At 39.2% G+C, this 24,725-nt stretch overlaps 1 protein-coding gene and 2 long non-coding RNA genes across 3 annotated transcripts in view; 1 reads left to right on the top strand and 2 right to left on the bottom strand.

Moving 5' to 3' along the window:
* LOC113981675 overlaps positions 1-5,824 on the bottom strand; it is a 17,614-nt gene extending 11,790 nt beyond the window's left edge. Inside the window, exons 1-2 of the long non-coding RNA XR_003538489.1 lie at positions 5,764-5,824; positions 386-390 (exon numbers count right to left, since the gene is read on the bottom strand). This is a non-coding gene — a long non-coding RNA (uncharacterized LOC113981675). The remainder of the gene's footprint in view (positions 1-385; positions 391-5,763) is intronic.
* Positions 1-24,725, top strand: part of LOC113981673 — a 290,933-nt gene that overhangs the window by 71,548 nt on the left and 194,660 nt on the right. The window contains exon 3 of the long non-coding RNA XR_003538487.1: positions 13,026-13,031. This is a non-coding gene — a long non-coding RNA (uncharacterized LOC113981673). The remainder of the gene's footprint in view (positions 1-13,025; positions 13,032-24,725) is intronic.
* The window catches only part of LOC113981672 (spindlin-Z-like), a 29,941-nt gene continuing 14,326 nt past the window's right edge, over positions 9,111-24,725 (bottom strand). Inside the window, exons 3-5 of the mRNA XM_027709193.1 lie at positions 12,404-12,657; positions 11,198-11,431; positions 9,111-9,310 (exon numbers count right to left, since the gene is read on the bottom strand). Of these exons, the coding sequence (XP_027564994.1) occupies positions 9,111-9,310; positions 11,198-11,431; positions 12,404-12,657 (688 nt within the window). The remainder of the gene's footprint in view (positions 9,311-11,197; positions 11,432-12,403; positions 12,658-24,725) is intronic.

The raw sequence follows: 24,725 nt of genomic DNA, 5'->3' as shown, positions 1-24,725 counted from the left end.
CTTTGTTGGAACCTTTTTTATGTCGCACGGCCGTTCCTACCGCGACAATCAAAATATTGTTTGGTTTTATAGCAATAGAGATCATTGTCCATACCAGGCAATAATTTCTAAGGAATGTTAAGAGTGCAGATGCTGTCTCCAGCTGCTCTGGCCCAGGACTTCCTCCTTCCCAGCTACTGGACTCCAGCCTGGGTTGCCTGGGGTCTCTGCCCAAGCTTAGGGACCATTTCCCATTTGCAGGTTCAACCAGTAGCAAAGATAAAAACATATACCAGAGACATGCGCACACAGACAGACATGCAGGACACTGACAGAGTTGATTACACAGACTGCTACAGACAAGGCATTGTCTTCAACAGCATGTATATACAGGACCCACATAAACCAAACCTAGACAGTCGTGTCCTCATCCACCTCTTTGGTTGGTAGAGCTAGAAGGTTACTAGTGAAGGTACACACACAATGGTCTTTAGATTCATAAACACATGCACATTCATGTATCCCTTGAGTATGGCACAGCCCTCTCTGTCCATCTAGTATCGCTGCCCAGATCCTAGGCCCTCTTACCTGCTTCACAGGTTCCTACTCAGTGGCTAATCCACCTTGAAGTTTTCTAGGGAATTATAGATGCACATACCCCCACACCAGGTTTGGGGAAGATACAGACAGCTCACAGAGGCTCTGACCCACAGTCCAGCTCTAGATGCTAGAGCTGAGCCCCTCATTCACCTCACTTATGCTGATCCTTCATAGTAGCTGGCTCTTGGGACATGCACATATACCCTGTATCTACTCCAGTGGCTGGAGACTTAAGACCCCTCCCTCACTCCAGTAGCCCTGAGACATTCACTCACTCTAGTAGCTGGCACCACAGGCCAGAGGTATCTACACCATGGTCTGACTCCAGTAGCTGGCACCCAGTCCACTTGCACCAGTTGCCAAAGTAGTTGACACCCCAGACACAAAGTCTGCAGAACCTTCCTTAGATTCATAAAGTTATGGCCCCTCAGCTACTGATTCTATGACACCCACTCATTCCAGTAGCCGGGTGCTTACATTCCCAGTCTGACTAGTTGCTAGCACCAAATTTCACTCACACACACACAGGTCTCTCTCTAACTGGCACTTAGTCCTTTCATCACAGGATAGAGAGTGAGATTACACAGATAGTTAAGAAAAGATTTAATAAGAAGGGATAAGAAGAAAGGACAGACTCTGGTGATCAGGAGCAGTACTTGGCCAGACAAGCATGATGACAGGCATGGGACCAGCCCTTTTTATACTCCTTTCTGTCTACTCCACCTTTGTTCCTGATTGTTCCCTCTTTCCTCTGCATGTGACTTCATGGGTTTGTAGATTCTTGCATCCCCTCACACCCTGGTGTCCGGAATCCCCCCGATATACAATCTTATCAGTTGCAAAGTCCAGGTTGGTCTTCCTTGAAGTGCTTCCATTATCATTTGTCATCAAATTTCTGTCCCTGGGATAGTCTTGTTTATGGCTTTCTCCTTTTCTTATTATCCGTGTTTTCATTGAAAAAGGTCCTTGACCAGAAACCCTTAAAGGAGCAGACACTCCCACATAACATATAATTCATCTTAGATTTTTTTTTCTCTTCAGTAAAGTCTAAAGAAAGGCCTGTGTTTACTATGTAGTTAGCATTTTTTTTCATTCTCCTGGAACAAACTATCATTCTCAGTTCCCAATTAAGTAGTTATTGGATCTATCCATCAGAAATTCTGAATCAAGTAAGTTAGCTTTTCCACCTCAGTTTCTCAGGAAACTGCATGATAAATCTCACTTTTTGTTTTATTCATTCAATGTGCCAGTAGACAATAAACTGAGGCTCACTAACAAGAGAAGAACTTTGCGTGAGGCAGAGTGAATATTTTTTGAAGGCATCAAATGTAGAATGAGTGCACAAAACCTGAGATTAGTGAGGATCCCCATGGAGACAGTTCATCCTTTCCCAATGAAATATGGGGTAATGAATGTAGCAAAAATAGACATTTGCATAACTTGCTGTTGGCCTCTTTCTTAACACTTTTGAGAATGATCTCTGGATCATATAATAGATTTGTTTCGTACTGTTTCTGCTATTAACATTGTTTGCTGTTATAGCTTAAAATGTTACTTTGTTTTCTAAATCATTAAATTCATAAGCATTTATGTTAGATACCTGCTTTTCTAAGTTAAAAATGGCTAGAAGTCAGTACTGCAAAACCTAATTAATTAGAACATTTGCAGAGAACACAACAAACCATTCTCAGCACAACTCCATTTGTAGATCAAAATGTTCATAAGGATAATTTAAGAAGACATCTCACAATCCAGTTCAAAGGTGAGTATAGTAGATAGTTCTGCAGAACTAAAAATCAGCTGTCCAAACTCTGTGCAAAATGCATAAGGATCTTATATTTCCTTATACATATTTAAAGGATTAGATGCTCTTTCAGAGCTATCTTCCCCACAAGTGTTATTAGATCTTGTAAAAAGATAAAATGTCCCTTTCCCCTCCCAAATAGTGGCTATGTAAATTTCCATTGATTTAACTTGAATGTGCATTTAAAGTAGAATAAAGTGTGCCTTAAGTTGTGGTGATTATCTTAATTTACTACTAAAAATACGTCTCTCAAATGTTAGGTCCAAGTGGAACATGCTAAAGAAAAAAAATAAAAGAAGTTTGCTCAAATTGAGGTGCATAGATGTCAGTATTCATTACCAGAGTCAACTTTGAACAGGGTAGTCTAGTGTAGAGACCTGAGTAACAATGTGACACCAAAAAGCATGGAGATGTTCAAAAAAAGGACGTGTATTCAATGGAGTGATTTTCACAAGTAATTTTAAGGATTAATTGGAGAAAAAAATTTGCTAAAATATATAGGTATTTTAATTGTCAGACTACAAAAGCCATTTACATTTTTTGTTCAACTGAAGTAATGTAAATCATGACAATGATTTAAGAGCGATATGCAACAGAAAGCAGTAATTAACATCCAAGCAGAATAGTTAAGTGTTAAGTATATACCAGCTTATTGACACCAGTGGGACCTCAGCTACATTATATTGTACATATACTGCTGCTATACTCCAAATCTGGAAGAGGAACTGAGGAATTCAGAGCAGTAAACTAGTAAAATTGGAAGAATAAACCCTGAAAAGAATGCTTAGAAGCTTGATAACTTATTAGGCTGCCAATCCTAAAAATCACAAAATAGTTGAGGCTGGAACCTAGTCCACATACTCCCCGCCCCTTCCTCCCCAAGCAGAGTAATCTGGAACTGGTTGCCCAGGACCCTGTCCAGACAGCTCTTGAATATCTTCAAGAAGGGAGACTCCACAACCTCTCTGGGCAACCTGTTCCAGTGTTCAGTCACACTCAGAGTAAAAAAAAAAGTTTTTTGATGTTGAGATGGAAATTCCTGTGTTTCATTTTGTACCCACTGGCTCTCAACCTGTCACTAGGTACTACTGAGAAGAGCCTGTCTCCCTCTTCTTCATTCCTTCCCATCAGGTATTTGTACACGTTGATAAGAACCCCTCCGAGCCTTCTCTTCTCCAGGCTAAACAGTCCCAGCTCTCTCAATGTGACCATCTACTTTTGACTCCTGGTAATATGGTTAACATAACTAATGCCATTAGGTAAATAGCCATTCCCTGTGACTGAACTGGTCACATATCAGTCCCCTTTTCCCTCATCAGGCCTTGAAGGTCCTGTGCACCAGGAAGACTTCTCCCCTTCCTTATCAGTCTCCAGGTTCCTGGGTGACAGGCCAACTACTCTCCTCCTTAATGGCTTTGAAGGTCCCAGGCACCTGGTCAATCAGGTGGTGACCCTGACACAGAACAGGGAAGCTTAGCAGCACACAGAGCACTGCCTATAAGATCAAGCAGTTAAAAGTCCTAAGTGGGACTTGGACCAAACTGCTGCTGGACGGCAAAACTTATGATCCTCCAGTGATCAGGGATGCCTCCAACGTCATCTGCTTCTATCGAGGATTGAGTGACTCATATTCTTTTACATCTTTCAAGCCTAGATTATGATTGTTATATTGATATGGCAAGTCATGTATTAAGATTTGACCTGATCTGCAGAGGGTCCAGGTGATTAGAAACCATAAGCTAAGTTGTGCTATAAAATTCTGTGCTATGCTACTTATAAAATTGTGCTACACTGATTCTGCTTATTAAAACACCTGTGCTACCCTGGTCATAACATTCTATGATGATCATAAAAGTCTGGTAAAAAATAAAACTTTAAATGTAACTACAACTTAGTTTCATCATCATTCTGCCAAGGATTTCCAAAAGAACTTGTCTGTCCCTATAAAGCCAGGTGACAGCCTCTCCTCATGGGAGAGATGCTCCAGTCCTTTAATCATCTTTGTGGCCCTTCGCTGTCCAAGACTCTCTTGTGCTGAGGGGCCCAGAACTGGACATGGTACTTTAGATGCAGCCTCACCAGTGCTGAATAAAGGGGAAGGATCACCTCCCTTGACTTTCTGGCAACAATATCCCAATGCAGCCCAGGATACTGTTAGCCTTCTTTACCAACAAGGACACATTGCTGGCTCATGTTTAGCTTGGTGTCCACTAGGACACTACACACATACAGTCCTTTTCTGCAAAGCTGCTTTTCAGTTGGTGAGCCCCCATCATGTACTGGTGCATGGGGTTGTTCCTACCCAGGTGTTGGACTTGGCACTTCCCCTTGTTGAAATTCATGAGGTTCCTGTCAGTCCATTTCTCCAGCCTGTCAAGGTACCTCTAGATGGCAGCACAACCCTCTGGTGTATCAGCCACTCCTCCCAGTTTTGCATCATCTGTGAACTTGATGAGGGTACAATCCTTCCCACTATCCAGGGGTGTTGGCAACTTGGTACCAAAAATATATTTTGGGGTATTCATATTACATTTTTCCCCCATAATCAGAGAAGAGGGAGGAATAAGGAAAATCTCATTATTTCAGTATTCAAAGTCAGGCTTGGTAATTTACCTTTAATGACATAAAATAATTAAGTGTTCATGTATTAGTATGAAGAACTTAATATGTCTCAAGGAAATTCACAGCACTGTGGTATTATTCTCTTCACTGCTCATCATGTCTAGTTTTGGATAAATTCTACTTTTTTTTTTTTAATTCAGTGAGTAAAATAAAATTCAAATTTTAGTTAAGCACAATAATTCAAAGCAGTCACATCTATCAGCTAAACACTGACAAACACTTCTACTGTTCCCTGCTGCTTAACTACTGCTAACAGTGTGAGCTATAGTGTGTTCTGGAAATAAGAGGCTTCCTCACAGACTTGCATAAATCCCTGAGGAGGAATTTTTCTGCTTTCGGTGAAATACAATTTAAGCATTATGCTTTACCTCAGTTAAATTCCATCTTATTGACATTCATACTTACATGGGGAAAAAAATAAAAAAGATTTGACTTAGCAAGCAAACTTACTTCATAGGGGAAAGTATTATACCAGCACACGTGGCCCAACTTTAAAATACTAAGTCCTTTTAAATTAAAATACTGAAGAAACTGCTTCTTCACAATCTGAAGTCACATCACTACATTTTGCTCATGAGAATAAAATTTACAGTCATGAGTTGCACATAAAGGATTTATTTTAAATGTTTTAAGGATAGAGTTACATCATAATTATAAAAATTACTTACAGAATTAAGTAACAGATTTAAAGTGTTCATACTTCTAAATGCAAAGAAAATAAAAATAATGAAACCAAGCTCTAAAGATGAAGTCACTACCTAATTTTAAAATGTGAACACGAAGACCTTTGAACTATACACATACCAAGAACCATCCAAATTGCACTAATGATGTAAAATACAAAATGAACAACATTTTCAAGGAACCAGAAACTGTTTTTTACCATAATTATTTTTCCCTGAAATAACTGTAATCTATTCTATTTGAAGATAAAGCCTCCATTTTAAATAATTAATTTAAAGAAGATGTATACCTATTGTAATAAATAGGATTTCCCCCAAAGTATTTGTCTTTATGTAGTCCACCTCAGTTTAGGCTTTGCCATTCAAAAGAAAAGAAATTCAGTGTTTTACTTATCAATTGTGATTTTATTTATTCATGAATAGAATACATGGTCCCTTCAAATGCTGTATGACACATACAACTGGAAAATTACCTTCTGTTGGCACTATGTTTGCCTCACCAGTGCATTTAATCCTACTAACAACCATTCAAACAGCACAATAAGTAAATTCACAAAAAACTGAACACAAAATAAAAACAAAACAAACTCCAAACCTAAACATTATAACATGCAACTTCAGTTTGTTACATTGAATGTTCTAACCTTCTAAGCATGCAAAAAGGATGGTCTGCGTTTAAGGTTTTTTTCCTTTTTAAAAGTTTTACATGGCAGATTGACATCATGCACACACAATATACAACAATACTACAGCAGGTAAATGAGAGGCCAATAACTTTTATATATAGATCCATGGCTTGTGTCATCACAAGACCTATGATAAATTTGGAAAGTAATGTTGAACCCCTAGAACAAGGGACCAACATGTAGTTACTAGGGTAATGCAAGCACTGCATGCAGATCTGAAACATGAGCCTAAAATAAAGCCCAAAGCAGATGGCAGGGAGTGGAATTAGTCTCAAGTCTCAAAAAGGTGGTTTAAGTTATTAAAAAAACCCCCACAAAATCAAAAACACTCCCCCCACAAACCTTAAGAAAAAAAGATGAAAAGAAAAAACCCATGCAACAGACAATGGGGACATCCGAAAACAACCATAAAATTTGACAGTATATACTGTATAGATTATAATCTAATTAGCAAAATATGGTCTATTAGAGTGGCTTACATAAAAACTCACAAATGCAAGCCTAATGCTAAAAATGTTCCAGTAGACCTAAACCTCAAATATTTCAAAACAAACCTTGTTGTTACATCCTTAGATGTAAAGCCCAAAATTCATTGTACTAAGTTATTCATGTATTTTGTGTGTAATCAATACACTCGTTGTGCCACAAATATCAGCTTGGGCTCATGGAGCCAGGCTCAGCTTTGAGATTTACATGCAGGACTCTTAAGAGTCAATAGAAAGCACATAACAGATCTGCAGGATGAAAGCACTGTGTTGCAAATCTGCTCATTTTGTTCAAAACACAATGAAAATTTACGGACTCAGATAGTGCTTAAAGAAGTTGTGAACTGAAAGACAATAGCCTGCCTTTGGTTGCCCATGATGAAATACAGGATATAATGCAATATAGTAGCAAGGGACAAAGAATTAAGATACCATATTTATACAGTATTACCATTTAACAGCATAATGAGGCACAAACCTTAAGGCTAAAATATGAAATCAGGCAAAAAAATGGACAGAAAAGGACTTAAACCACTGAGTCTTTGATATCAAGAATACCCACAATAGAGGTCAGACCTTTGATCTCTGATTAACAGTACCTCTCCTGCATCCTCCCACTGACATCATAAGGTTGGATATCTATGTATTCCTTCTTTCTATCAATAGCATTGACTGTATTCACATTCTTCACATACTGTATTTCGGTGAAGCAGTGCTTTGAAGCTTGTAGAGCTCTGCTTTAACATGACAATTTTGTTGCTGTGCTGATCCTTGTTACAATTACGATGCTTTTAAAAGTTGCTACTCTTAAAAAACAACAAATACCCTACCCTTGATTTACAACTATCTTGCAAGATTAAAACTGTGAAAGGATTCTGCTGTTGTGGGCTGTTATTTACATCCACAATCTAATGCAGATGACTGAACCACTGAGACTGTCTATAGCTCTCATTAGATAGTACACCACTGGCATGCAAAACTCTAGTGTTCATAGAATGAAATTCATGTTAACGGCATACCTCAAAGCAAGTACACCACTAAAGGCAACAACAGGTTTAAACTGTAGATTTGTCTGGACACTCCTTACATGGAAAAGCCAGAAAAAGAATACATTGAAAAGATGCCTTCTTGAACCAAAATGGTTAAAAACAATAGCAAAGCCCAACACAAAACAAAGCAAAGGAATACAGCAGACTGAGCAGAAGGCAACAAATGCGTCTCCTTCTCTAAAGGAGGTCCTCAGTGTAAAAGGACCCCCCCCATAAACTTGTATTTACTGTGGAAAAGATTAACTAATACTAGGTTTATAAGTCCACACACAAACATCCAGGTTGCTAGGTTCTGTTATTAAATGACAGACTACTGATTGCCAATGTGTAGTCTAAAGTCTGCTTAAGTAGCATTATATACTGTTAAACTTGTGGCACCAACCACTCGTATTCTGCTACGAAATGTGTATAACAAAACAGAGTACAACATTTAGGATTAAAGGCAGCTTTGTTGTGTGTATTTTACTGGTTCCTACAACTTGTAAACACAGGCGCTTAACCTGCATTTTCTAATTAACTGGATATGCAGATTAAATATATTTTTATAGTTTAAAGCCTTTTCACTGAAAGGTGCATGTCAAACACCTGATACCCTACTGCCCTGTGACTAGTAAAAATGCACAAGTATTTCCATGTACTGCAAGTTCTTAAAAAACTTAATTTGAAATTAAGTGTAGAAACACAGTAAATTGATGTTACTTGGGTTAGACACTCCTTACTGCTGCACAAACTGTTTAAATCTTTCAGAAAAGTCACCTCTGTCCCAAGCCAGAAAACAAGGACTGCCAGTAGCCAAGAAATTAAATTTAATGTTGCAAAAGAAGGCATATGGAAAATAGCAAACTACACTTGCATGTGGCAGTTGAACAGGTGATGCAAGGTTGAAGGAAAAGTTAATCTATGAAAAAATCTAGATTACAATACTAGATTGATTTCACACAGCTTGAATTTGCAACTCTTCTTTGCTTTTAACTCCCTACCACCCAAATATATTGACTTCCTTCAAGAAAAGGAGTTCTCTTACACAAGATGTGTCATGTTCACATAAATTTGTATTATTCAGAACAAACCAGAGTTGCTAGCAGAGATTGTGGGTTCGCAGGGACATTTAAACTTTCATTTAACTGAAAAACAATCAAGTCTGTGTCTACAAATTTTACATTTAATAGTTCCACAAATTTGGCAGAAGTTCATGATGACGCCTAGGATGTCTTCACCAAATCATAGACATAAATATGGAAATCATCATCAAACTTGATGAAATAGACAGATGGTTTGGCTTCAACTTGATGAATGACCATGCCAGTCCGTTTTGAGCCATCTTCTTTGGCATATTCCACTTGTTTGCCTACCAGGCTGTCCACAACTTCACCTGGTTCCCGTTCTGCAGGAGGTGAATCATCTGTAATATGAAAATACAATGTACTTTGGTAGACATTTATGGATTTTTTCCAATATACAAAACTGCAGAGACTTCTTTAAAAGTTAAGAAACAATCACGAGTTTAAAATGCAGAGTATGTCTAAAACGAGTTGTTTAGACAAACACCTAACTATTGCCATGCTTCTAGAGAGTAGTCACAGATTTTATTTTTTTAGGTAATACCATCCTCACTTTTATGAAAAAAAAAATAGCACTTCAATTGGTTAGAAAAGTAAATCTTTCGACATGAAGGTTTACACACCAATTACAAAACGTTTGTAGATAATTGAATTTAAGCCCCCAGCAGAACAAGGCACTTAGTGTCTTTAATAGAAAGGCAGGTGTGCTAGAACCCACACACTATCCAAAATGTCAATGCAAACATGCCATTGCAACAAACCCACATCTTCCAAGCTAAGTGCAACCTCCTTAATCAATAATGCTGTTGAAAAGAGCTTTTGATTTCACACTAGAATGGATACTGTTGAGAAGTTTAACTATATTATTTGCTTTTCTAGCAAAATCTACCCAGAAGTATCCCTAAAGACACAATTTGCATTGTCTGTAAAAAATCCAAATTCAGGGAAGGTAGCTCACAGTTTGTAGTGTCTTAGAAACAGAGGTAAGTAATCATAGAATCATAGAATATCCTGAGTTGGAAGGGACCCACAATCGATAGTCAGGAAAAAAAAACACATTAAAAACTTAATTCTTAAATATGAAAAGCATAAGTCTTTTTTAACTTATTTTTCTAAGAAAGAAGAAAGCAAAGCAGAATTTAAAAAGTAATTGCAAGGTATTTCAGGGTGGCAACTCTGAAAGAGCTTGCTTTATTTGTTTTTTTTACAAATAGGAAGTTCAATTTTTCCATTAATATTTGTGGCTCCCTCTCAAGCCACAGATATGTCGATTTTTGTTAGGCTGGAAAAAAGTCTAAAACCATAGGATTAGTACAGAGGTTATGCAAGTAAGTGCCACTTGTTTACTCAGCCACTGCTAGATCTGAAGGAAGACAGTCTCAGAAACTCAATGAATTAATTTTAAATAATATTTATGTAGTGCATTGCAAATTAGTGTTTGGCTATCGAATTAATGATTTACTTTAAAGCCAAAATTGCCTCTCTGTCAGAGAAGTGCTTTTGAGGTGCAGGACAACGAGAGTACAATATTCTTGACAAAGTTTTTTCTTCTTTTTTTTTGGTATTAGTTATAATCCCTTGAACAACACCATGTGAAAATATTTATAGGAAAAAAACAATAACTTTCACTTCAAAAAAGGAAGAAAAAATATTCCTCCTAACCTATTGAATTTTTTTTTCCTGTTTATGTGTTTAAACATGTGAGAGAAAATGAGTTTTCAAAAATTAGTGCTTCTTTCCTCCAAGAAACTATTCAAAAACTTTCCAAACTGAAGATGCCTACCCAAACTAAATTAACTGGACTATTTTAGTTAGCCCCAAAACATTATTTTTATAAGAACTGCTTCAAAAATACAACTCCTTGAGATGGCTCTTGATTTGTGACACTTCTATAAGATAATAACAACAGAAAGTATCTAGTTTGTCAGTGTAAAAAAAATCTAAGTGTAATCTCTTCCACAACAGTATGTATATCTTTATCAGAATTAGGAATTATAATGGAAAAGGATTTTCCAGTATTTACTGCATATTTCACTACTGATTCAAGTAAAATATTTCAGAAATTGTTTAATACAGATGTTTTTTCAGTTGTGCTGTAAACCTGTCTAGTCTTGATACTTTAAAAGATCCTTGTTTGTCAACTCTCTTTTCCATATATAACCCATAAGCCATACAATAATACAGAGAGATGCCACTTTCCAGAAGAAAAAAGTAACTGTTCTACTTACTGGAATCAGGCATAATGCGAAGGTCACCTTCTTTATAGTCATCTAAGAGTTGGTACATGTACAAGACAGGATCTTTCTCGTAGGTAATATAAAACCATGTGTTCATAATAGGAGCTCGAGCCAAAATCATCCCCCTCCATTCATCTTTTGAGCCATCCTCTGTCTCAAACATATGTTCCACAGCTTTGCCAATCATTGTGTCTGCCAGGTGGGCATCGCTAATTCGAGATGAAGCTGAAATGGTAGCAGTTCATAAGTATGTCCATTCAAAAAGTACAGAAATAAGTCTTTGCAAAAATAATTCTTTATCCAGATTCATGAATAAATTTGTTTGAAAGTTGGACAATTCACATACAAAACAAATAATGTCCATTTCAGAGAGTTAAAGAACAAAGAACAGCAGAACTTGAAGAATTATTTTAACATGTTAACACTCTTTATTGACATTTTACATTATTGCACCCCCCCTCCCAATCCAACTATCATAATGCAAAGTAAAGGGAGACCAATATAGGCCACAGCAAGGAATAGCATCTGTATTTTAAATATTTGTATTGTGGGTGGAGGGGAGGGAGGCTAAATCACAGAGCAGCTGTATGAAGTTATTAATGAAGGTGTTCGGTTTGGTTCCCCCTAACTCCATTCTAGAGACTGCTACTGATTTCTTTGCAGACAGGAAAAACAAGAATTTATTCCATTCAGAAATAAGTAATTACTAGGGTAAACTTTGAACTTTACAGTTTGGAAACACCTGCAGTTTAACAATTCAGTGCTAATTATAAAAAACAATAAAGCCTTGTTACTAGTCATTTCACTTAGAAAATGCTTTTTTCCCTCCGCTTGTATTAAAACCTAGGGAAAGCACATGAAAAAAAAACCCAACCAAACACATAATTACTGTCAAACACGCACAAGAAAACATAGTCAGGACATTTCTCAGCTGGCTCAGAGTTTAAATTTTAATGGAACTATCGCTGTTACATGTACATAAGCTTGTTAGGGATAAGACTCAAAAAGAAAAAACACAGAATTTTCTGCATGCCATTTAAAGACAAGAGACAGCACTAATCTCTGCTATCATCAAAAATTTGTGAAATAAAAAAAAATTAAACAGAGCATTTAGATTATCTGCCATGTAATGAAAAGTAATTTAATAAAATTTAAGTGTTCTGACAACATATGCACATATAGGAAAAAATCGCTTACCAACTCTGTCTGGAAGGACTTCAAGTGCTGAAACTCTTTCATCTTTGTGCAGTTCTAGTCCATACACACAATCAAATCCATCATACTTTATAAGATAGAGGGAGGGATTTACAGGAACTTGATCAAGAACTGTGCCCTTCCATTGTGTTACAGGTCCACTCCCTTCTCTCCAACCATGCTGTATTCTGCAGCCTACAATGTTTCTTCGTGGTTGAGAAATAGGTTTGCTTGGTCCAACATTGTTTCTATGCTTTCTGTACACAGATACAAACATAACATTAAACAAGTATATACTCAAAATTCTACTCCAGACAAGAGGTGCATGCTTTAGGAAGGCAATATATTATTATTATATATTAATATAAGATACATTAATTTCTAACACATACAGCTTAGTGCACCTTATTCAAATTAGGGTATAAAGCATATTACATTGCACTGGAAAAGGAAAAAAACCACACTGAAAAGTAGTGAAACATTTTCAACATTTTGTATAAGGTTGCTTTCATAATAGTAGTTTCTAAAACCAGTTTGCTTAAGCCAAAATAACTTTTTTAGCCACTGCTACACTGAACATCAAAAGTAAAGCTTGCTTGTTAAAACTCTAAATCAGGTCTGAAAGAGCAATGTCACCTAATAGTATTATATACTTTTGCTACATTGTCTCTCTTGGCAGAATAGTAAACATAATTCCCTTACCCCAGGAGGAAGAATTCAGTTGAAACATTAGTGATGGTTAATTAAAATTCTTCAAAGTATTTGTTTTCCCTAACCTTTGTTGTCACCTGAAGGAAATTTTGCTTCCCTTTGCACTTGCAGGTATCTTTGACTTCAAGTGTTTTTAAAGACACATGGTAGTGACAATATTCTTTCAACGTTCCTTTTTAGTACAACACAAGAAAAATTATATGCAAAGGTCACAGTAATAGAAGTGATATTCTTTAAAGCAGATAATAAATTAAATATACTTTTTACCCTTCCTCATTTTTGTAATCCAGCTTGCACAGAAAGATTCCTTCTGGTGAATGGCAGTTGCTCTGATAAACAGCCATGTAAGCTATTTGACAGTTTCAACCCACTAAAACAGTGTTACACAAGTTTTATTCTATTGAGTTAAAAAAACCCAAAACAGTAAGTTGACACTTATAAATACAATGTATGAAGAAACACGAACATTATGACATTACATCTGTGATAAATGTATATTATCTTTATTTTAGCATGTTACAATATGCATATTCATTCCTAAAGTGATATTTAGTGGGTTGCCTGATTAAAATTCTCATAAATGTTAGCTAATTCCAAAATAGATTTCTGGATTAATTACCAGTTATAGCACACTTCATTTGAATGGCAATATACACATCACTAGCATGCTTAAAAGTAACATGTGAAAAAAGAAAAATCAGTTGCATAAAACAACATCCATCATTAGATTAGTGACAATGACCAAAGAAAAATGTCTCTAGGAACAATGAAAGCTCAAAGAGCAGCCCATGTATGAAGTCTCATAATGAGTCTTAAAGAATAATAAAAACAGTATATAAAATTACAGCTTGTCCCACCTCAAGATTCATTCTCCATGAAAATCTTAGTAGAGTTCCACAGTATCTTTTGTCAAATTTAATTTCTGTGATGATTTAACCTGATCAAGGAGGTCAGTCTGCATTCACAATCTGTGTTGTCAAAGTTAGGAGTATTATAGAAATCCTAATCTCTTCCGGTTAAGAGGAACTCCTCTGCAGAGTTGGTTCTAATTTTCCCCGGGAGCTTGAACACATGTTCAAATAATACTTCTTGCTCAAGTTTTATTTTTAAAAAAAATTAAAATAGTCTCAGTAAAGTTTTATTCTGAATAAATGAGATCTGGTTCTTAGGCACTATGTAAAGGACATTGTTTTGCATGCAATTAATGTATTCAGTTTCAATGAATCACAATTCCATTTTAAGGTGTCCTCACAGAATAAAACTAACTCCTACTGAAGCTAAAAAGTTGAAGTGAAAAAAGGTAAAATAATACTGCTCATGTTTAACCACACAGTTAATTTCACTTTCTGCCTATAAATCATAATCATAACATTTAAATTTGCACAATTAAGTGAAAAGCTTCAGTCACTTAAAAAATGCAATGAAAAAAGCTACATAATGCAGTTTAATTTGGTAACTACCTTTTAAAACACCTTGGAGAGAGCAAAAAGTGTCATAAATGCAATTACAAATCGAGCAGCAGCCAGGTATACTTGCAGTTCAAGTTTTCCTTTGTCTGAAGTCTGGTACTACTGGACAGCCACTTATTCTCATTTGTTATAGCAGGAAATATGATTTTCAAACAAATAAATTGCCAAAGAAAAACTATTTTTGCTTGCAACTGAACATTTCATAAGAAAGAAAACAGGTTTCTAACTCACTACAAATAACAGAATCATAGAATGATCAGCCTTTTAAGATCACCTAGATTCATTAAATCAGGTTGCTCAAAGCCCCATCCAAACTGACCATGAATACTTTCCAATGATGGGGAATCCACAGCTTCTCTGGGCAACCTGTTCCAGTGCCTCACAACCCTCATCATAGGAAATTTCTTCCTTATGTCCAATCTAAACCTACCCTCTTTCAGTTTAAAACCATTGCCCCTTGTCCTGTCAATACAGACCCTGGTAAAAAGTCTCTCTTCGTCTTTTCATATAAGCGCCTTTTATATATTGAAAAGCCGCAATAAGGTCTCCACAGGGATTTCTCCAGGCTGAATAACCCAAACTCTCTCAGCCTTTCTTCATAGGAGAGGTGTTCCAGTCCTCTGATTGTTTTCATGGCTGTCCTCTGGACCCACTCCAACAGGTTCATGTCTTTCTTGTACTGGGGGCCCCAGAACTGCACACAGTACTCCAGGTGGGGGTCTCATCAGAGCAGAGTAGAGAGGGAAAATCACCTCCCTTGACCTGCTGGCGATGCTTTTTTGATTCAGCCCAGGATACAATTGGCTTTCTGGGCTGAAAGCACATGTTGCTGTCTCATGATCAATTTTTCATCCACCAGTACCAGGTCCTTCTCTGCAGGGCTGCATTCAATCCATTCATCCTATAGTCTGTATTGATACTGGGGATTGCCCTGACCCAGATGCAGGACCTTGTATTGGCCTTGTTGAACTTCATGAGGCTCACATGTACTGAGCCTGTCAAGGTCCCTCTGGATGGCATCCCTTCCCTCCAGTGAATCAACTGCACCACTCAGATTGGTATCATCTGCAAACTTGCTGTGGGTTCACTCAATCCCACTGTCAGTCATAGAATCATAGAATGGTTTGGGTTGGAAGGGACCTTGAAGATCATCTAGTTCCAACACCCCTGCTGTGGGAAGGAACACCTTCAACTAGATCACGTTGCTCAGAACCCCATCCAACCTGGCCTTGAACATCTCCAGGGATGGGGCATCCTCAACTTCCCTGGGCAACCTGTTCCAGTGCCTCACCATCCTCACGGTAAAGAATTTTTTCCTAATATCTAATCTAAACTTACACTCTTTCAATTTAACCCATTTCCCCTTGTCCTGTCACTACATTCTCTTGTAAATAGTCTTGCCCCATCTTTCCTGTACATTTCCTTCAGGTACTGAAAGGCCACAATTAAGCGACCCCAAAGCCTTCTCTTTTCCAGGCCAAACAATCCCAATTCTCTCAGCCTTTTCTCATAGGAGAGGTGCTCCATCCCTCTAATCATCTTGGAGGCCTCCTCTGGACTTGCTCCAACAGGTCAATGTCCTCCCTGTGCTGGGGACCCCTGAACTGGACACAGTACTTGAGGTGGGGTCTCACAAGAGCAGAGTGGAGGAGCAGAATCATCTCCCTTGACCTGCTGGCCACACTGCTTTTGATGCAGCCCAGGACACGGTTGGCTTTCTGGGCTGCAAGCAAACATTGCCAGGTCATGTCCAGCCTCTCACCCCCATGTCCTTCTTGGCAAAGCTGCTCTGGATCTGGTCATCCCCCAGCCTGGATTGATACCAGGGGTTGCCCTGACCCAGGTGCAGCACCTTGCACTTGCTCTTGGTAAACTGCCTGAGATTCCAGCACTATGTCGTCAATGAAGATACTGAAGACTACTGGTCCCAGTATGGACCCTTGAGGGACACCACTCATTACTTGGACATTGAGCCATTGATTTTGAATGCAGCCATTAGTCAATTCCTTATCCATCTAACAGTCCATCTATCAAACCCATCTCTCTCCAAATTCGAGGCAAGAATGTAGTGGGGGACTGTATCAAAGGCCTTACAGAAGTCCACATAGATAACATCAGTTGCTCTTCCCTTGTCCACTGATGCAGTCACTCTGTTGTAGAAGGGCACTAGATTAGTCAGGCACGACTTGCCCTTGCTGAAGCCATGTTGGCCATCTCTAATCATCTCCCTGTTTTCCATATGTTTCCACATGTCTTCCAGGCAGATCAGTTCCATGATCTTACCGGACATGGAGGTAAGACTGACTGGTCAGTAGTTCCCTGGGAACTCCTTACTACCCTTTTTAAAAATGAGTGTGATAATATAAAAAAATGGGTGTGTAATAACCACAATCAGTATACTTCCATATAAGATAATAGTGATGCCTTAGGATTTTTAAGATTTGTAGCATATAGATTTTTAATATAGCTGTATAGTTTCTAACACTTGAGAATAGCAGTTAACTAAAACTCCTTTCTCACGCTTCATATCAAATTCCTGAAATTCTTCCAGTTTTGTTTAATGTTGTCTTCAAGGAAAAGACCTTAGCAAGTACATCTTGTTTGGGACATACCTAGAAAGATATTGTAGACAAAGCAACCTAGAAAGCCCAGAGACCTTGGAGAAGCTCCTAAGAAGGGATGTGACCTGAGGAGGTGATGATGATGAAAAAAGGGGTCCTGAGACCTCCGATTCAATTCCAGGGCAGACCTGAGGGAGGTTCTGAGGGGTGGACAATTTTCGGGTTGGATATATCCTTTAGATATGATAATTAATTGCAGCTATAAAATTGTAAAAGCCCAATACTATATTGTACACTATAGTGCACTTCTGTATATAGTGTACCTTAAAGTGCTTTAATTAAAGACTGCTCTCTATTTTTTCTATATTAATATTATCCAGAAAGTTCTTTTCTTCCATTTTAGGTAACAATAGTTAACTTTCTCAAACCTCTTTTTATACCAATTGTATGTTGTTTCTGTGATAAGCAGAGGAATACATAAGTATGTAAATTTTGAGATGGTATAATGAGAAAATCCAAAATGTTTCCCTTCTGTTGTATTAGAATAATCCTTAAAATTTCACAACATTTTGTTCTTAAAGACTGGGATAACATTTCAAACCCCTAGACATTCAGTATTTAAATTGCCATACATATATAAAACACACAGACCCAGGAAAAGAAGTAACACCAAGTCCTGAAAACAATTCCTGATGCTTCAGTTATGAACTCATTGTAAAAGGTCCTTCAATTCCACTAAAATTCAGATCCTTTTATTTCAAAGAAATGATAGAATCATTTAGGTTGGAAAAGACCTTTAAGATCATTGAGTTCACCTGCAAACCTAACACTGCCAAGTCCACCACTAAACCATGTCCCTAAGCAATACATCTACATCTTTTCAATACCTCTAGGGATGGTGACTCCAACACTTCCCTGGGCAGCCTGTTCCAATGTTTGACAAACCTTTCACTGAAATTTTTCCTAATATCCAATCGAAACCTTCCCTGGCTCAACTATCACTTGTTATTTTGCAGAAAAGACCAACAACCACATCACTACAACCTCCTTTCAGGTAGCTATAGAGAGCTATAAGGTCCCTCTGAGCCTCCTTTTCTCCAGAATAAACAACCTCAGCTCCCTCAGCCACTCCTCATAAGACTTGTGCTCCAGACACTTCACCAGCTTCATTGCCCTTCTCTGGACTCACTCCAGCACCTCAATGTCTTTCTTGTAGTGAGGGGCCCAGAACTGGACACAGTACTTGAGGTGCAGTCTCACCAAGGCTGAGTACAGGGGGACAATCACTTCCTTGGTCCTGCTGGCCACACTATTGTTGATACAAGCCAGGATGTTGTTGGCCTTCTTGGCCACCTGGGCACACTGCTGGCTCATGTTCAGCCAGCTGTCGACCAATACCCCCACATCCTTTTCTTCTGGGCAGCTTTCCAGCCACTCTTCCCCAAACCTGCAGCCTGGCATAGGGTTGTTGTGACCCAAGTGCAAGACCCAGCACTTGGCCTTGTTGAACCTCAAGCAATTGGCCTTGGCCCATCGATCCAGCCTGTCCAGATCCTTCCTACCTTCCAGCAGATCAACACTCCTATCCAACTTGGTGTCATCTGTGAACTTGGTGAGGGTGCACTTGATCCCCTCATCCAGATCATTGATAAAGGTATTAAACAGGACTGGCCCCTGGGGAACTCCACTTGTGACCAGCAGCCAACTGGATTTAATGCCATTCACCACTCTTTGGGCCCATTCATTCAGCCGGTTTTCTACCCAGTGAAGAGTACACCTGTCTAAGCCATGGGAAGCCAGTTTCTCCAGGAGAATGCTGTGGGAAACGGTGTCAAAGTGAGACAGGAGGGTAAGCCCAAAAGAGTTAACTAAGAAACTTGGGCCTGCTAACAAGTTACTTACATCCAAAACGATCTGTGCTTGTTCTGTTCTACTTACTGGACCAAAGCTTAACACAATGTTAGAGGTACATGTAACAGGCCTAGAGGCAATAAATTAGGACGCAGTAAGATGAAATGGACATTTGAATAGGAGAAATAGACCAGGAGCCAGGGCTTTCTCCAAGCTTGAGTGAGCGGGTCAAGAACAATGGAAAGGAAGAAGGGTCAAACTGAGGAAGATGAGAATAAGCCCCCTCCCCATGGGATGAAGATCGGATCTCCCCCCAAAATTGGGGGCCAAGAGAAGTGCCGCCCCAAGCTCCGTCTGAGCTCCACCTATACTCCGCCTGTTATCAATATGTATGAATAGGTGTTGTAATCACTTGAATATGCATTTAATCACATCTGGAAATTGTATAAAAACTGCTGATTTTGTGTGAAGCCTCTGAGCAAGTTTTTCCAGCAATAGCTGACTTGCTCCCAGCGCTGCTAATAAATACCTTTGCTGCTCAAAAGATCAAAGTTCTCTGGGCAGTCCTTTATACCCGATTTTTCGGATTCAAAAGACTTTACTGAAATTCAGGTAGACAACATCCACAGCCTTTCCCTTGTCCACTAAGCGGGTCACCTTGTCATAGAAGGAGATAAGGACAGTCAAGTAGGACCTGCCTTACCTAAACCCATGCTGACTGGACCTGATGAACAGGTTGTCCTGTACATGCTGCATGATGGCACTCAATCTCTTCCATAACATTCACTGGCACCAAGGTCAGGCTGACAGGTCTGTATAGTTCCCTGGATCCTCCTTCCAGTATTTCTTGTAGATGGGCATTATATTTGCTAACCTCCAATCAACTGGGACCTCCCCAATTAGCCAGGATTGTTGATAAATGATTGAAAGTGGCTTAACTAGCACTTCCGCCAGTTCCCTCACTACCCTTGGATGGATCCCATCCTGCCCCATAGACTAGTGCATGTCTAAGAGGTGTAGCAGGACGCTGACCATTTCCCCTTTGATTATGGAGGCCTCATTCTGCTCTCCATCTCTGTCTTCCAGGTCAGTGGGCTTGGTACCCTGAGAACAGTTGCTCTTGCTAGTAAAGACTGAGGCAAAGAAGACATTAAGTACCTCAGCCTTTTCCTCGTCCTTTGTCATTATGTTGCCCTCCACATCCAATAAAGGATGGAGATTCTCTTTAGCCCTCCTTTTGTTGCTGATGCATTTATAGAAACAGTTTTTATTGTCTATTACAGCAGTAGTGTAATGGTTTTGAGTTTAGGTCTTCCTTCCTGGTTGCCAGGAAGGAAGGAAGGAAGTATTCCATCCTATTCCTTTACGTTATCCAACATATAAATAGACGGAGGGAGAAGCCTCTCCCTCTCTTCCCTTCCAGCGAGGTTTGGAGACAGCAGACTCCCGCAGGCCAGTCTCACTCCTGTGGGGGAGCTGAGGCCTGGCCAGGCCTATGGGGCCTGTTGTTTCTGCTGATCCGGGGTCCGGTAGCGTGGCGGTGGCATTTGGGCAATTGTGCTATCCCAAGGAAAGTAGTAAGATATTCTTTTGCTAATTCTTTAGTTTGCTAGATTGTGATTTTTTTTTGATTGTGCATATCCATTTTGGTTTTGTCCTTTTTTGTCCTTTTTTTTCCCCTTCCCTTTCCCTTTCCCTTTTGGGATTATATATAGTATTTCAACTGTATATAACTGTACTATACGTAAATACATATATTTTAATATAGTTCATCTAGTCTGGATCTTTTCATAGTTTTTTTTCTTTTGCTCTTTGCCGGAGGTTTTGTGCTGGGTCTTGGGGACTTGGTGGGGAGCCAAATCAAAACTTAGACAAGTAGTCACATTAAGTTCTAGTTGGGCTTTGGCCTTTCTAATTTTCTCCCTGCACAACCTCCCAACATCCTTGTAGTCCTCCTGAGTTGCCTGCCCCTTCTTCCAAAGGTCATAAACTCTCCTTTTTTCCCTGAGTTCCAGCCAAAGCTCTCTGTTCAACCAGGTTGGTCTTCTTCCCTGTCAGCTTGTCTTTCAGCATATTGGGATGGCCTGGGTCTTTAAGATTTCCTTCAGCCTTCCTGGACTCCTTTGTCCTTCAAGACTGCCTCCCAAGGGACTCTTTCAACCAGGCCCCTAAATAGACTGAAGTGTGCCCTCTGCAAATCCAAGGTGGCAGTTCTGCTAACTCCCCTCCTTACTTCTGCTACACTAGGCAGGAACTTGTCACCATTGTCCCCTATCCCTTAAGTCACTGAGTTCTGCCAAGCAGAAACAGGATAGGGAATCTTCCATATCATATGTCCTGTCTGCCTGACAGCTCTGCCCCAGGGAAGGTAGGGCACGATTCCAGTAGTGTCTCTCTCTCATGCTCCCTGTTATTCCTTAACAACCTACTCACCACGTCCTGGAGCTCTGTCACTAAGTAGAGGTTTTCCTCTACCTGGGTGCACCTCCCCCAGGTGTGCTCACTGCTGCTGTCTGGTACTGGTATAAGAGTAGGGATGCCCTGCAGCCTGACACCTGGGTAGCAGCATGTTCCCACTGGAGCTCTGCCTGGGAAGCTGCATCAATCATGTTGGGTGCAGAGTTTAGAGTGTTCATAGACTTCTGCCAGGTGGATACCATTGCTCCCTGGTCAAGTTGGCAGAGCTACAGTACCCTTTCTGCATGCCCTTAGCTGCAAACTGCTCTGTTGGCTTGCCCTGGTCACTAGCACTCCCTAGGGGTTTCTTTTATATGGGAGTGGGGGGGTTGGACATTTCTCCTGGCCCTGCCCAGGTCTTGTCAGCAGCTGTAGCACAAGCTGCAGGTTTCTGGCAGCTCTCGTGGCTCCCCAGGTTCAGGACACCCCCCTGTGCTATGAATCATGCTGGTACCAGAGCTGCTCGTCTCGGTGACTGAGTATTTATCTTGAAGGCACTAAGCTGATAAGTAAAGTCTTGTTACGTGAAAAAGTTTTATTAGGAGAACCAGATCATGGAAAGTTCAAAGAAATTTAGAAAATAGTACAAATGAAGCAGAGTAGCAATGGTCAGTACAATTTCTATATTGCTTGGTACCATGTAGAAAAATTGTTAAAAATAGGTCCCAAATTAGAATTTTGATATTACTCCAGACTGTCACAATTGTTATAAACTATTTTTCCTTAATATTCAGACTATGAGGTACATTACTAAAGACAGAAGTTTTAAAGTACTTTCTGTACTCCTTCAAAAGCCATCATTTAGTTGTGAAATCAATTTTCTTAGGATTACAAGTGTATTGGGCATATGTGGCAAGGTTCTGGTAATGGACACAACATACATACAGAGACGTGACAACACCTGCAGGGCTAGTCTCTATGAGAAGAAGTCAGGGGCTGCCCTGTGCCAGACACAGCTGGCCTGGCAATGGTCCCACTTCAGGCTAAAGTTGAGACAATCAGCAAAGTTTGTGGTGCCTTTGTGAAAACATATTTAGTAAAGAACAAAAAACCCACCACTGGACAGACAGAGAAGGAGGGGGAAAAAAGGACCCATGCTGGAGCAGTTAGATATTTCCTGAAGGAACTGTGGCCCATGGAGAACCCCCAGAGAACCCATGCCAGAGCAGAGTTTTCCTGACAGGACTGTCTACCCTGGAAGAGCCCATGCTGAAGCAGACTTTCCTGACAGGAACTGTGACCTGTAGAGAACCTACACCAGAGCAGGGGGAAATAAGGTACAAGAGGGAAGGAGCAGCAGAAAGCAACCATTATGTATGGACTGTAAACTCCCTTCCCTAATTTCCCCTGCACCCTGGGGGTGGTGAGTGGTAGGGGAGTCTGGAGTGAAGGGATGAATTTCAGCATGGGAAAGGGGGAAAGAAAGGTGTTGTTTTAATGTTTGTCTTCCTGTTTCTTACCACCTGAATTTATTTTAATTTGCGATAAATTAATTTTCAACAAGTCAAGCCTGTTTTGCCTGTGATAGTAACTGGCAAGCAATCTTCCTGTCTTTATCTTGACCCATGAACTTTCTAATTCTATTTTCTCCCCCTGCCTCAGTGAGGCAGGGGAGTGAGCAGGTGGGTGGGAGTTTGGCTCATAGTCAAGTATAATCCACCACAACAAGTTAAAGTGTGATCAGAAATTCACAAGGGATAAGTACAGGGATAGTTAAGTGGCAGAGAAAACCTCCACCTCAAAGTCCTTGAATTGCCAACTATAAGAAACCTCCTAGAATATTTTATACTTACACGATGCACCAAGTGTGGAAAAGATGAGGGCCAAGAGACTACTGATTGATATGACATAAAGAGGGTCAACTTTATATTCACAGAGATCATCACTACCCATTGACACTGACAGAACATTCGGAAGAACTGCCCTTTTGCAGTTGACCTATAACCATGGGACCCCCTTCCAAAAGGGTCAATGGTTAACTACCATTTTAGTTAAAAGGGTTTAGAAGACTAATCCACACAGCTCATTTTACCCCTTCCTCAGTTACTGGACCATGTCCTGTTCCATCCTGTTGGCTCTTCCCTCCCCTATGAACTTCTGAACCTAGTTTAGAATCTCCCCTATGACCTTCAAGTGCCAGTAGACTTGTTCCTCTTTTTCTTTAAATGAGGAATGTAAAAGTCATCATAACTAAATCAATGACAAAGTATGCATTACTAATTCATGGTCTACTGTAACAGCTCATAGTAGTATCAGCATACATTTTTAAACAGCGATTCATATCTCACTTGTTTACTATAAACATGTCTACAGCACTACTTACTGTTAATTTCAAAAATGTAAGCAATGAATATCAAATAAAAACAACTCTATACTAGTGTCTGTCATTTTCAGAGAACTCAGTGAGCAGCACGCAGTGTCATCTTGGTTTAGTACAAAATAAAACCTTTACTAAACAATTCTTAAACAATTAAACTAGGCTAAATCAATATAAAACTCGGGCGCTTAAGTTAAATGCCTCAAAATCACATGACTTAGGATCATGACTTAATATGCCCCATAAAAGCCTTTATGCTAAAAAATATACAACCTATTTAGGTATTTAAATAATTGTATATCAAAACAACAATAAAGACAAATCTAGCCACCCTCAAGTACAAAAGGCAACCCACCTCTGATAGTCTTCCCATCATACACTCCTTTCTCTGAGCGGTTGAAAAAGAACAAGAGAAATTAAATTTTAACTCTACCTGTCTCTTAACAAATAAATGTTTATCTCTGCCTTGTAAGGAGATAGACAAGACTGAATAGTGAAGAGTTGGTGAAAAGAATTAGAGTAGTTTTACATCAGGTGTTGTGTCTGGGAAACAGTTAATACTAATTCAAATGTTAATCACGGAAGATATTTCTGCCAGACAAATTGCTTTGGATTGATGCCTGTTGTATATCAGCACTATAAGACTTCATACTCAAAATATAACTAATAGCATTTTAATAAATTTCACCTTTCCCCAGCTTATTTTAGAGTTCACCCGCCAGAGATGCAGCCAGATGCAACATCTAGCTGTTCACTAAGATCAATTATGTCTAAGCTACTACCTCTATCTTCTCACATTTACTCATAGCAACATTTAGCTACTACTAGTTCAAATTGTAGTAGAAAGAATAATACATGCGATGAATGTATAGGATAAGCAAGTAACCTTCACACAAATAGCAGCTGTACTAAAGTACATTGTTTATTTTTTTAAAAAAGGTAAAAAATCCTTTTAAAAA

The sequence above is a fragment of the Neopelma chrysocephalum genome, unplaced genomic scaffold, assembly GCF_003984885.1.
Source record: "Neopelma chrysocephalum unplaced genomic scaffold, ASM398488v2 Primary Assembly neopelma1_96706, whole genome shotgun sequence".
Classification (NCBI taxonomy): Eukaryota; Metazoa; Chordata; class Aves; order Passeriformes; family Pipridae; genus Neopelma; species Neopelma chrysocephalum.
This window is presented reverse-complemented; position numbering and strand designations above follow the sequence as displayed.